This window comes from Sander vitreus, chromosome 15 (genome assembly GCF_031162955.1).
Source record: "Sander vitreus isolate 19-12246 chromosome 15, sanVit1, whole genome shotgun sequence".
Lineage (NCBI taxonomy): Eukaryota > Metazoa > Chordata > Actinopteri > Perciformes > Percidae > Sander > Sander vitreus.
This window is the reverse complement of record NC_135869.1, coordinates 27043590-27058313: the sequence shown is the minus strand read 5'-3', so window position 1 is coordinate 27058313 and position 14724 is coordinate 27043590. Positions and strand designations below refer to the sequence as shown.

General features: G+C 43.2%; 1 protein-coding gene across 1 annotated transcript; it reads right to left on the bottom strand.

The window, feature by feature from the left end:
* Nucleotides 1-109: 109 nt before the first annotated feature.
* On the bottom strand, nucleotides 110-12714 carry foxred2 (FAD-dependent oxidoreductase domain containing 2). The gene is made up of 10 exons (XM_078269688.1): nucleotides 12560-12714; nucleotides 9865-10082; nucleotides 7830-8135; nucleotides 6230-6481; nucleotides 5463-5780; nucleotides 4951-5117; nucleotides 4661-4826; nucleotides 3205-3431; nucleotides 2911-3081; nucleotides 110-1490 (listed from the first exon to the last, which is right to left on the bottom strand). Exons 2-10 carry the CDS (start codon nucleotides 10077-10079, stop codon nucleotides 1258-1260), a joined length of 2055 nt encoding a protein of 684 aa, XP_078125814.1. The 5' UTR covers nucleotides 10080-10082; nucleotides 12560-12714; the 3' UTR covers nucleotides 110-1257.
* Nucleotides 12715-14724: the final 2010 nt, after the last annotated feature.

Genomic DNA, 14724 nt, shown 5'->3' with positions numbered 1-14724 from the left:
AGTTACGCAACCGGGCAGCCAATCAAACAGTCCCCGTGCTGGACCAGTTGCTCCGCGCATGCGCACCGTAAAAAAAAAAAAATCAACAATAGACCACAAAACACAAGTATTTGAATAAAAAAACAGGCTGTATTTCCTCTTTAATGTATGTCTCATCAGGTAACATCATGTAAAATGCATAATCATTTTGACACACCCACCCACCACCTATACAGCTTCATATAATCTAGATTTACATGATATAAAAATGACATATTATAATGTATATACATATTTCGTGAGGAATGACAATAAAGGAACATTCAAGGGACAAAGTGCCTCTCCAGTGATAAACAGTGGGTCCCCAACAGGTTGCATGATGATGATGATGATGATGAAGTCAGAGGGTCCGCGACATCATTACTAAAAGAGGAAATAGACAAAGTTATGCTTCTTTCTTTTTTTTAGACTTTCCAATAATCTTTGATCATTTCTTGTGAATTACTGGATCATTTTACTTCTTTGGACATTTAAACATTATCAAAATAAAGAAAGGAAAATAACTCTTTGGTTGAAAAAAAGTCAAGTGCCATTCATTGTCTGTGCAAGCAGCCGTGCAATGAATTCTGGTAGTCACGGTGACTTTCAAGTTGCCCGCTCCTCATCTGCATAAAGTTAAGGTCCAGGCTACTTCATGCAAATCATAGGGCGTCCAGCTTGACTCTCCGCTTCTCGAAAACTCAGAATTATTCTTTAAAGTGACCGAGGTCAATCTAAAATGAAGACGGATTCATCAACTGCAGCTTTCTCGCATCAAATGTTTTCAGAAACACATTTCGGTGAACTATTTTCGCAAAATAAGCAAAGTTTCCAAACGAGCCGCCATGTTGGCCCGTTTTGAAATTCGGGAGCAGACAGCCCCACGAGTAAAGCAATCATCCAATCAGGTTCAGCCATCGTGGTTGTCGGCGGGTGTAACCTGTTTTCTTTGCTCGTCATTGAAGAGAAATCGATAACTGCCCGTCGTAAGCCCATCGAGAGCCCATCCTGGAAAACGGAGCGATCCCTACTGTCAAAAAAACGCCACTGTGGACACGTACCATTAGACATTTACATCTGGTGACAAGGGTTTGTAAGGAGAAATTGCCTTACTTTTAGGGTATAGTATTCTGTCAAAATATTTGGTTTTGTGTAGGGAATTATGGGTAATGGAGGTAGCAAGTTTGAGGAACCTAAACAGCATCAAAGGCATGGCTTTAAAACGCTTGAGAAAAACAATCAGGAGTCAAGTTTCAGTCCTGAGGACTTGGAGGCTCCAGCTTGTGCCAGGCAGTTGGGGAATGCGGGGTCAGCCACGGATGTGCCTGCATCTTGCTCAGTAGGCATCAGTCCAGCGTCGTGAATGTGCTGCCACGGCTGTTTGCTGTGAGCGACACCCTGCTGCTTCAAGTATCCTTGCTGACAAAACAGCGGCGGCTTTCGGTGGGTAAGGGCTGAGCGGAAACATGATTCTAAAAAACATGAGAAAACACAGGAATGAGTCACACTAAAATCTGCTGTTCTATGATGTCCTATAATACTGTGTAATACAATCTTGTTAGTCACAACTAATGTAGTCTCGCATTGCCAGACCTTCCTCCACAGCGCTGCAGAGGAGGGTCTGGCTAGTCCACACAGCATTCTGGGATGGGAGAAGAACGTGCTCTGGATTATTGGCATTTCTTTAAACCAATCACAATCGTCTTGGGCGGGGCTAAGCACCGCACGGAGCCACTGTGCCTCTGCAAAATAGCCTCTGGAAGGAACTTGTTTTGGTGGAACATGTGTACGTTCAAAAGTAGTTTTAGTCGTGCAACCGAAAACTCAGAGTGGACAGATAGTCTAGCTAGCTGTCTGGATTTACGGAGGGGGAACGTCGTGGATATAGACTACAACTAATGTACTGTATCTTGAATTTCTTGGTCCACTTTGTTGCTTGGCAGCAGTGTTGGGGAAGTTACTTTTAAAAAGTAGTGTTTGCTCATTACTTCTTAAAAAAGTAATCCGTTACTTTACTTAGTTACCCCCTATGAAAAGTAACTTTTTACTTCACTCGTTACTTTTACGTTACTTTTAAAAGCAGGCGTCTCTGGCAGAGACTGAAGTTAATTATACAAAAACTATCTTTGACCATAAAGCCGATCTCTGTGGAGTGTCTGAACTCCACTGCAGACTGGACTCTCTCCTCACAGAGAGACGACTGATTCATTATGAACGAGTCCAGCGCGGGTTGAATGCACATCAGCAGGTCATCTGCGTTACACGGTGTTAGTGTATACTATGTAATGTCTGTATCGACTTGTACCGGTCGCGCAGCCACGATGGTCCGTGCATTGTCGTAGACACATGCAGCCTCTTTTCTGGAAATCCTTGTGTGTCCGTGCAACCGACACAAGTCCACAGCGGTCCGCTGCGTGTATGTATGAGCCCATCTCCACCGCATCCGTCTGTGAGGTTGTCAGCTGTGTGTCTGCCTGGCTCAGAGCGCCGTCCAGCAAAAAGCCACAAAGCTTAAAACGCTCTCAAAAGTTAGCTTTGGCTGCTTCTCGCTTGCCACGATTGCTCTGCTACCAGCCTCTGTCACGTCCCGGGTGGAGCTTGTGAACGCGCAGCTGAGAAGGCAGCGTCGCTGTCAGATCTGTCCCTGGGAAAAGTAACGTTGCGCCGAATTGAAACCAAATTTTCAGTAGTAGCGCGTTACACTACTTTTTACCTGAAAAAAAGTAGTTATGTTACTGTAATGCTTGGCAGTAGATCAGGTGATCCGCAGGGTTGTGCAGCGCTGGGAGTGTCACAGAAATGGCCCATTTGTTTAATACATATTAATACAGAAATTAGTGTGAAATTCATATTTTAAAAATAGTATTTGCAGCACAAAACACACAGCTTTACCCGCATAGAAGGCCCTGAGGTCAGTCTGGACACAGTGCTCCAGGAAGCGCCGCAAAGGCTGGATGTGAGATATGGGACTATCCCATTCAGCGAGGAAGTCCTCGACCATGTGATGAATTGCCTTGGGCCTCGGTAAAGCCCAGCCAGGGGGACGGAGCTTCATTTCTTCCTCTGGAGAAAACAAACAAAAGAACTTACATTAACCTTCAATCCGAGTTTGTTTTCCTGTCAAAACTGCAGTCATTTCACTCCTAAAAAGGTACAATTTTTAATTGGCACAGCATTTCTACTCACCAGTAGGAAGTGTGTCATAGTAGTATAAAACAGGGTGCAGAAAGTTGGATTTCCATGCTTTGGTCCAGTCTCCTTCAGTCCTTTCCGGCCCCAGATAATCTATCTTCTTCTTCCCGTACTGCATGACTAGAACGATCAGTCCATGGTTTGAGACCTCGTGGCCCGAGAGATTGGAGAACTGAGGCAAGGCCTGGAGTGTAAACTCTTCCACGTAGTCACAGTGAGAGCTTCGAGTCAAGGGGAGAAGGAAGGAACAAAATATGATGAGCTTGAAAAAATAGACTACACTGTACAGTACATTTGTTTACTGTGGAAAAGGTCAGGCAATGTAATTTCCAGCAAGATCATTTGGTGATTGTATGTCTATGGAGAGCAGCATTCTATGTAATCAGTATACACGGGGAGTGATACTTAACAGGATGAGTAAATAACCAGTTGTTGCAATTCTAGTCTGGATCAACAGAAGTACATTCATTTAATAACTTCGAGCTAGCAAGCTTGATGCTGAATATGGCAAGTTTTGAAGAAACTCGTGCAACAAGGCAGGTCTGCTTGGTTCCTTCGGGGAATTATTGTAAAGAGTTACTAAGAATATGTTTACGGCGTTTCCTCTCTAACTGGGACGTTTTAGGGATTGCTGTGGACGAAGTTACACAGCGATACACTGGTAAGAGCCAATGAGGTTTAACCATGTATCAGCTCATTTAAATAGCTCACGTTACTGTATTGTGTAACAAGTTAACTTCATTCGATATTGTATGTGGCGTTTTCTTTTGCGGGGTGCAAATGTTCCACCAGAACAAGTTCCTTCCTGGGACTATTTTCTCAGCGCCGCCCAAGACGATTGTGATTGGTTTAAAGAAATGCAAAACATCCCAGAGCGTTTTTTTCTCCTATCCCAGTATGTATCTGTGGTGTAGCCAGACCTTACACGCTGTGGAGATAGATCTGGCAATGCGAGACTATCGCAATTCATACATCATCTGTCGATTCAGGCATCGCTTGTTAGAATTAGGAATTTGAAAAACAATCTTTTGAGTTTGTCCTTTTACACTTATCATTAAGCCGCCTACACATGATCCGCGGTAGAACCGTGAGGTAGGGGCGCAGAGCAGAGAGGCAAAGCACAGCCCAGGACAACCAGGTCAAAGCTGAAATAATTTGAACTTTGAGCGTAGTGCTGCTCCTAGTCGGGCGGCACCATGGAACAGCCAGCGCAGAGCAGTTTTACAGCGGATCATGTGTAGGCGGCTTTAAGGTCAAGTTGATAAAAATATATTAAACACTTCAAAAGGTGATACTGGAGATTGATGCTCACTAAGGATTTTGCTCCTTGGCATCCAGCCACTGCCCTCTCACATTGATTAAAAGAAGCCAGTTAAGGTGGTTTGGGTGTCTAATACCTCTTGGCCATTGGCCAACTATTACTGGTGATATCAAAATAATATCTGCTTACCCTCGGAGAAGTATAACGTCCCCAAGCACCTCAAACATTTGGTATGGCCCAGAAGCCTCGCTGACGCGCTTCAGAATCCAGGACTGCAGCTGCGTTGTCAACAGTTTTGTCGATGGCCACGGGTTACGATGGTAACGTTGTTCAAGTACACGATGTACAGCACGCACTGTGGCAGACAATCAATACAGTGTATTTAACCATAAATGATCATCTCAAGCTCAGAATGCGAAACAACAGCTCTAAGTTTGTTTTAAAATGTCACAAAATAACAAACACAGTTGGCCTTTCACCTGTGTACCGGAATCCATGGACGAAGCCGCCAGCAGATGAGCGGTAGTCTCTGGAGTGAGCAGCAGTTCCCAGCACAAACAAGCCAGGAGTGTTCTTCCCTTCATACCAGGCTTTCACCTCCGGCAACCGCCCTTTGGCATTGTCACTTTTCGGTGGGCAGGCAGAGCTAGGGAGATGGAACATTATATAAATAAAACAGCTTGGACTTTTTAAACATAGTAATATGATTCAAGAGAGGGGCATTACATGAATGTATGGATGTTGACACAATATAACATAGCCTAACAGTGTGGTTCCAGAAGTAAAAATCCCAAATGTTTTATGGTCATGATTCACCTCGTAGCTAGTTGGCTCAGTTACATGCTTAAAACTCTTTATATATGCATTTTCTGAAATGTCAATGGAGATATTGAAAGGGGAAATGTCACTTCCGGAACCAGAGCCATTAAAAAAGTAGGCGGTCACTGTTGAGCTTTATAAGCTTACCATGTTTCGTAATATCTGTCTATACCTGTCAAATACGCTGAAGTTGAATCGGAATCCAAGGCATCGAATCACTCGGTCGTAGGGCTTTCGCAAAGAGAAGTTGTCGATGTAATATCCTGGCAGTTCTTCTCCTGTCACATCAGAGCTGTTCTTCTGGTTCTGGTGTTGTAAGAACTTCTTTAAAGTCACGTACAACTGTCCCTTCTTCTCTTTCTTCTTTTCACCTGACCTCGTCCTGCCTTGCTCCTTTCGTTGAGCGATAACTATTTTATCCAGGTGTGCCTCCAACAACCCATCAAGGGACTTCAGCTGATATGTGTCTATGAGCTCATTATTCACAGCTCTGAAAAACAAATAAGTAGGTCACTTGTTGTAAATTGTAAAATAGATAAAAGTAATGGACAAACAGTTAGCTTAAAGTAATGCATAAACTGTTGAAATAGTTAGCTAAAAGTAGTAAATAGTTAGCTGAAAGTAATGCATAAACTGTTGAAATAGTTAGCTAAAAGTAGCAAATAGTTAGCTTAAAGTAATGCATACACAGTTGAAATAGCTAAAAAAGTAACGGATTTCAAATAATTAGCTAAAAGGTTAAATGGTTCAAATATCCATCCTCTGCCACACAGACATGACCAAAACGATCTTAACACTGAGAATTCAATTGTAAGCAAAGAATATTGTAAATATCCACCGTGGGGGCTACATCTGGTTTGGAACCACCGATGTACAAGTAAAGCAGAATCACAAAGACCAAAAAGATAAGGGAAGAAATGACCAAATATTTAGCGCTACCTGAGATCTCCAACATAATGTGTTTGCCAAGCGAGTCGAACAGGGCTGGAACTGATCATGTGCACATGACTTGCTCTTCCCAAGATGCTCTGGGCTGTTTCAAAAGCCGAGTTCCCCTTGCCCAGAATCAGTACGGACTGGTCCTTGTAGTCCTCCGGATTAGTGGAGATGGACTCATAGCCTTCAACCAGGTCAGAACCGACAAACTCTACCTTGTGAGGAACCCACAAACCTGTGGCTACCAGAAGGACGCTGAGGGAGAGAGGACAGAAGTACAACACGATGCAATCCAAAATCCAAACAAAAGTTACATTTTCATTTCAGGTTTAGGCTACATCTACACTACTACGCTTTGGTTTAAAAACCAACATCTTTCTTTACGTTTACGCCTCACTTCAATACTACTCCGGAGTTTCCGAGCCCCCAAGTTTTGGTTTGAAAACTCTGGGGTTGCTCTGTAGTCTGGACTGGCACAAACCTTTGGAAACGACTTTGTCGCCTTGTAGTCACGTGTTACTTTCAGTAGAAGTTCTGCTTTGTTGTCGGTCCAAACAAAGAAGAATAAATCCCTTGTCTTATTTTTTTCCATTGTTGCTCTTCCTACATAGTCTCTTCTGCAACTAAAAGCAACTAACACGGCAACTACCACCAACCGGGCGGATTATACATGCTGCTTGGAGATTAGTTCGGCTCCTGGAGATCGTTTTTTTTGGCTACAAACGACCCTTAAAAACCAAAAGGTAGGTGGCCGGGTTAGCTCAGTCGGTAGAGCAGGCGCACATATATGGAGGTGTATGCCTCGACGCTCAATGTCCAGGGTTCAAGTCAAACCTGTGACGATTTCTTGCATGTCTTCCCCCTCTCTCTCTCCTTTCACATCTAGCTGTTCATTCCATTAAAAGGCTGAAATGCCCAAAAAAATCTTTAAAAAAAAAAACAACCAAAAGGTAGTGTAATTGTAGCTGTCGGTACGCGATCTGTGCTGCCTGTACGATCCGACATGCGCAAGATGTTCGCGAATGTGCAAATGATAATCCTGTTACGACACTGCACGATCCGTTCCACGCTTGCGCACCTTTGCACCGCGGGAATTTCATGAGTGTGGAGGAAACTGAAAGTTTGCAGTGATAGAAAGACTCAGACTTCATTCCACATGTAACCAAAATGGTGTATGTTCATGTAACAACTCCTTATTATTTTGGATTGGCAACCACGTAAACACCTCATAATGCATAGCGTGAGCTACATTTCAAAACATCACAACATCCCCACACTGCATGTCACAAAAATAACAACGTGGCCAAGGCTTAGTACACGGACGTCGATATGCGGTTTTGGATCAGTGACAATAAGTACTTCATTTAAATATCTTTATAAAACAGACCCGCCGTGAACTGCATAATGAATAACATAAAATGTAGCCTACAAAAATATGGCGCCAGTTGTGCCGCCTGGCCGTCAAGTCTTTCAACGCATGCATGATACAAATAGTGTAGTGAAACCGTCACGTTTTCTACTACGTATTTATGCGCATGCGCATATCGGATCGTGCAGGCAGCACAGGTCGCGTACCCACAGTAGCCTCAGTGAAGCAAACTACCTGCATGTGTAGTCCGACACATGTTGATCAGTCAGGATGTATCTTCTGCCAGTGGCTGACTGCACTGCTCTGATCCTTCCGATGTCCACACCATACCGGACCTTCAGCCCAAGCTCCTTCACAAACGTGGACAGATAGAGCGGGAAGGCATCAGCTGGCGGGTAAAACTCACTGCTCACTCTCTTGAGCAGCAGGTCAGGTTTGTCGCTCAGCAGCGAGTTCCAATCATGGCGCAGGTTGAATTCTCGGTTCTGCCTTCCTGTGTGGATCTTGTTAATACTAATGAGCTTCCTGTGCCTGGGATACCTTGACACACAAAACAGAGCAGAGTAGGCATGTGTCAAAGGTGATTCAGGAGGGTAGACAGGTACAGTTGTCTCATTTCATATACTGTAGTCTGAATAAATGTAAGTACATTTCCAGGATAAAGCTGACAGCGCAGTGTCAGGCTTTGCCCCTCACCCTCTACTCTCTGTGTTTTGCCTTTCGGAAAATCCCATCGCTACGGGAAACGACTAGCAAGCTACACACTGAAAATGGCAAGTTTTGAAGAAAATGTGGATAGTGCAATAAGGCATGCCTGCTTGGCTCTTTCGTTGAATGATTGTGAAGATTTCGAAAGAATGTTTCCGGCATTTAGAAAGCACAACAGAGGATGTACTTCCTGCGGCAGCTGAAGAAATTCAACCTGCCAAAGACAATAATGGTGCACTTCTACACAGCCATCATTGAGTCCATCCTCACATCCTCCATCACCATCTGGTACGCTGCTGCCACTGCCAAGGACAAGGGCAGACTGCAGCGTGTCATTCGGTCTGCAGAGAAGGCGATTGGCTGCAATCTGCCGCCGCTCCAGGACCTGAACCCCACCAGGACTCTGAAGCGTGCTGGAAAGATTGTGGCTGACCTAGCGACCTGAGCTAAGCATAGTAGTACAGTTAACGTGATGCTACCCGCTAGCATGCGGGCTAACTGCAGACCTGTCAGCATCGTAGAGGACTCGGGTCTTAAAGACGTACTACGGTTGGCATGGTCTGACCTGTCTCGTTGCCGTCGAGGGGGACAGCAGTTTTCACGGACACACAGCCTGTAGGACATATGTATGGAACTGCTGCAGCGTGCAAACGCTGTCTCATTAACTGGTGATCACTGGACGTCAGTGAGGAATCAACATTATTTAGGAGTTACTAAACACTAGATTGACCCCAGTAAGGATAAGGATTTTTAGTTTGTTAGTTAGGTACTTGGAGGAATTGTGCAATAATGACAGATTCACACATTTTTCTTTTGTTTACAGTAAATAAATAATTACAAATCTTAAAATCAAGTTCATAAAGTAACTTTCTTTGCATTCATTTGATTCCCAATCAAGATCCACTGGTAAGAACGGCTTCCCATTGTTAATATGGACTAAAAACTGTTCTGAAATGCAAAATAATAGAATTTTAATCATGTGATAAAACATGCGATTAATCGCGATTAATTTGACAGCCCTAATTGTTTATATTCTTTTTATCCTTCTTATATTTAGAGAATGTGTGACGTGCACCAACAACACCATGACAAATTCCTTGTATGTGCAAAAAACGTACTTGGCAATAAAGCTGATTCTGATTCTGATTTCATTTCTAACTGGGATGTTTTGGGACTGATTGGGGGGATTGCTGTGGACGAAGTACAAACAGAGATACAATGGTAAGAGCCAGTGAGGTTTAACCATGTATCAGCTGATTTAAATAGCTCACGTTACTGTATTGTGTCAACAGTTAACTTCATTTAATATTGGATGTGGAGTTTTCTTTTGCCGGGTGCAAATGTTCCACCAGAACAAGTTCCTTCCTGAGACTGTTTAGCAGAGCCACCGTCGCCCAAGACGATTGTGATTGGTTAAAGAAATGCAAACAACCCAGAGCTTTTTGTTTCTCCTATCCCAGAATGCATGTGATGTAGCCAGACCTTACTTCACTGCGCTGTGTTGATAGAGCTGGAAATGTGAGACTGTTACCATATGACATGCTTTCATAAAGTTTCCTACTTGTTAAAGAAGCTGCCCGGTCCTGAGTTCCTCTCCAAGATGATGTAGTCTCTTTTAGCCTTGGAGAGGAAATATCCCATCTGCAGTCCTGCAGGCCCGGCTCCGAGCACGCAGTAATCATAGTGGCGGGTGCCGTTGTGGGGGTGGTATTCAGAAGAGCATTTGACACAGCCAACCAAGATGAAGAGGATAAAACAAGTAAGGTTCGAATCCATAACCTGTTGGACAGAACGTGAGGCAACGTGGTCATTTTAGTTGTTGTTTAGTTGTCAACTACTAAATTAGCTATTTTGATAATCAATTAATCAGGTTGAGTCAAAAAGCATTCTGATGTCAGCTTGTTAAATGTGAATATGTTCTAGTTTCTTCTCTCCTCTGGGACAGTAAACTGAATATCTTTGAGTTGTGGACAAAACGAGACATTTGAGGACGTCATCTTGGGCTTTTGGGAAACACTGATCCGCATTTTTCATCCTCCAGAGGCATACTCCATTTACGGCAACTATATGCACTTTTTTTTCAAGCCATTTGAATACCTACCTACCTACCTACCTATAGTACATCATTTGGGAAAGACATGATGGTTACCAAGGAAAGAAATCATCCTGATGAGCCCAACTAATATTGGGGATGACTAATTCTCACTTCTGCCAACTAAAAAGAGGCAAAAATTGTCTGATGTTACTAAGTTTAAGTTTCATAACTTAAAAGGGTAGGGTAGGAATTTGGCATAAAACAGCTTTACTAATCCTAAAACGAAGGTGATATTTCCCCAGTAACAGAACTTTTGCTTCACTGATTTGCCGGTCCAGTCAGAGAGACGGAGGGGAAATGACGCTTAACAATTCAGGGCTTTTTAGGAAATATTGGGGGCGCTGAAGCAAAACAAATCGCAAATAACCTCAGACTTATCACCCCCTAGCGTTATGGTGGTGAAATGCACCGCGATGCAAAGCAACCCCGACGCAGAACTCCGAAAGGGTCAAACAGGACAACCAGACAGTATATAAGAAGGACCAACAGATCCCGTGTCTCTGGACGGAGACCAGTGAAGGACATTAGAAGCTCTTTCCCGGTGATGGCTGAGCGTTACTGAGCAGCCTCCAACTGAGCTTGAAGACGTAGATGTGACGTGAGCAACCTGTCTGAAAGTTGGAAGTCTTCTGGTAGCTGTGCCAAGAGAAATCTCAATCATTCCCAATCTAGCAGAGACGGAGAGCGTAGGTATATGTAAGGAGATAACATAGACACAGGCTCATTATTGATCACTAAAATGATAGTTAACATTAGTAATTACACTTAAACAGCTAATGGAAGTCCAAACTGCCTGAGAGCTTCTCCTGTACTATACGGTAACTCCTCTACTATGAGACAGGAAGTCTCGTGGTTATGACCCAATCGTTAGCCTATTGTTATAAAAACGTCTGCTACGGAGCCATAACGTGAGGTACAAGGTAATGGAGCCTTTTATACATTGACGTGTTTCTTTAGAAATAAACAACGGACAAATAGAGTCTTTAAACGCTTCAGATGTAAAGTTCAAGTTCGTCACTGTCAAAGTGACGTCAAAATGAATGGCCGTCAATGGGATGCTAACGGGAGGTGATGGCTTGGTAGCATCAAAATGGCGCCATAGGAGGTTCGGGTTGTGAGGAGACGCTGACCCCCTTGGTCACAACGCAACGTAGGAGCGATGGCGTAGCTACAGCGTTGAGTTGACGCAGAAGCATAAAAAAATGAATAAAAATGAACACCTTTTTGACGCTTTTTCTGACATTTATATCCCTTTCTTCGACATTTTTGATGCTTTTTTCTATGTTTTCGTGGCTTTCTTTTACGTTTTTGATGCTTTTGTTACCCAAACACCACTAAAACCAAGTTATTACCACTAGGTTTACACTTATTTTTCATGGACAATAATCCTAATTTGTAGGAAATTATACCTAATTTTTGAGTTAAAAAAGCAGAAATGATGAACTATTTAGACTAATATTAGAGGAACGTGTGTTGATGGATAATCAGAGACTTCAAAGAGTCAAAGTTTAGTCAGAATACAGTTTTGAAACCATTTCAATTTTTGTGAAATGCTAAAACTTGAATAAAACATCCAAAAATTCAATAAAAGTAGTGATCATGAACTGTACGTGCGAAGAGCATTGTATGGAATCCATCTAATTGGACCCGAGGACAACGTGAGGGTTGAGACTTGGAAACGTCTGGCAAAAAAAATCCACATATGCATTTGAATGGATCTGGTACCTACCATTGGGACCATTGTGGTGAAAATAATTCTATATTAATTCAGTCAAATGTCCTATGATTTTACTACTTGTATCATTTACTTCATTTCTAGCCTGCATGGGGAAGGGGGCCGTGATTAGGCAACTGGCAACATCGACTACATTTATGGCTCGCTACTCTGGAACATATACAAATTCAGCTTAACATTATTATGGGGTTAAACTAGTTATAGACATGTAGCCAATCCGCTTATTTAACGATCTGAAATAGAAATAGATGCAAACGTGCTAAGAAGCTGCGGTAGGCGCAGGGAAAGAATCCCCCGGCTCTCCACGAACTCTCCAGCCGAGGATACAGTACTCTCCTGGGGATGCGGCGGCTGCCATCGCCCGCTGAACCAGATGTGAGGTCCGGCCAATGCATTACAATACAGCAACATGTAAACATACGTTACCTTTTTATATTAGTCGATCCCTCGAGCGCAACATCTGTAGTTTAGCATGTAGGCTATCAAACATATCGAGACTGCTACATGATTACGCTTTTGCATCTTAAAGCGCAATTCACTAGTAGGCTACAAGCCACCCACTTCCCCCTGGATAACACACACCAACAGAGAGCTGCTTGCATAAGGGGGCGTGATTATAAAATATAGAATAGAATAGAATAGAATAGAACAGAACAAAGCCTAGTATCTGACCCGTTGTGATGAGTTATGTGTATAAACCATAGACTGTTAATATTAATATAGTCTATAGTATAAACCAGTGGTGTAAATTACATTTACTAAAGTACTGTACACAATTTTGAGGTACTTTACTTGAGTATTTCCATTTTAGGTTACCTTATACTTCTACTTCACATTTCAGAGATAAATGAAGTTACTTGTTACTTACAAACAAAATATTATCAGCGGATGAGATATGATACATTATAGATAAAGAATTAGGGGGTTAGGGTTTTTAAGAATTTGCCATTCTGCATAAAGTAAGTAAGTCTAGAAGTAGAATAAAGAGTACTTTTACTTTTGGTGCTTTAAGTAGCCTATATTTTGATGCTAATACTTACTTTTGAGTGCAGGACCTTTACTTGTAACAGAGTATTTCTACTCTGTGGTATTACTACTTTTACTTAAAGTGCTCATATTATGCTTTTTGGCTTTTCCCCTTTCCTTTATTGTGTTGTATATCTTTTTTGTGCACGTTACAGGTTTACAAAGTGAAAAAGCCCAAAGTCCCCCCCAAAGGGACTTACCATCTCCAACAGAAAACACTGTTCACAAACTGCTCCAAACAGCTCTACTGTAGTCCAGCCTTTACTTCAGAGACAAACGTGGTCACTTTGGAACACACGTTATAATGCTCACCTAGCTGCTAGCATGGCACGCCCTCATACTCTGCTTCTGACTGGCTAGTAGTCCTTACCTAGCTACTGATAGTGTGTTCCATTATTCTCAACGAACTGACTCGGACCTCGGATATGACGTCACTTCCACTCTTCAGCGTTCTGGTATGTTTTGCGCTTCCGAGTCGGAGAAAAAACATGGACAACACCCGGAAAGCTGTTGCTATGGGAGCACTGGCCGAGTTAGCAACGCTAGCCACGTTAGCAAACAAGGCTTCATTCAGTATTGCACTCACAACAAGACCGATTCCCATACCAACAGGCAGTGAAACGGACGCAGTAAGGTATTGCAGTAATACGAGTGATGAGCTAAAACAGAGAGCTCAACACACAGGGTGAAAAGAGGAGCTGCAGCAATGAGCAGTACAACAAAAATATTAAACCATGTAAACCTATTCAGGTACAACCTCTAAATACAATTATGAACCTGAAAATGAGCATAATATGAGCACTTTAAGTACACGATCTGAGCACTCTACACCATATTTAACATAAGTGGTTCCCAAACTGTTTCACTTCAAGGACCTTTAACCCTCCTGTCGTCCTCCGGTCTAATCTGACCCATTTTCAAAAAGTTTCTATATCAGAAATGTGGGTTTCTTTCAACCAAATCGTCAAAGAAAATAACGTGGATGGTTCCCTACAATCATTACTCTTCACAAGTAAAATAAATGATGAGTTCACTACTTTCATTGAATTTGGGTGTCATTTTATAGCATTTGAAAAATGGGGGGGGGAAATCTGCGTGCAGTATGCACACCAGGCAGCTAGGTGGTGGTGTGAAGCACTGCCACACAACACCACCAAGTCCACGCACCTTCCTTCTACTTGTCTCTCTCCCTTTCCTCCTCCTCTCTCCCTCTCTTCCTCCTCTCTCCTCCTCTTCTCTCCCTCTCCTCCTCCTCTCTCTCCTCCTCCTCTTCTTTCCCTCTCCTCCTCTTCTTTCCCTCTCCTCCTCTTCTCTCCCTCTCCTCCTCCTCTCTCCCTCTCCTCCTCCTCTCTCCCTCTCTCTCCTCCTCTTCTTTCCCTCTCCTTCTCCTCTCTCCTCATCCTCTCTTTCCTCCTCCTCCTCTCTCCCTCTCCTCCTCTTCTCTCCCTCTCCTCCTCCTCTCTCCCTCTCCTCCTCCTCTCTCCTCCTCTTCTCTCTCTCTCCTCCTCCTCTCTCCCTCTCCTCCTCCCTTCTCCTCATCCTCTCTTTCCTCCTCCTCCTCTCTC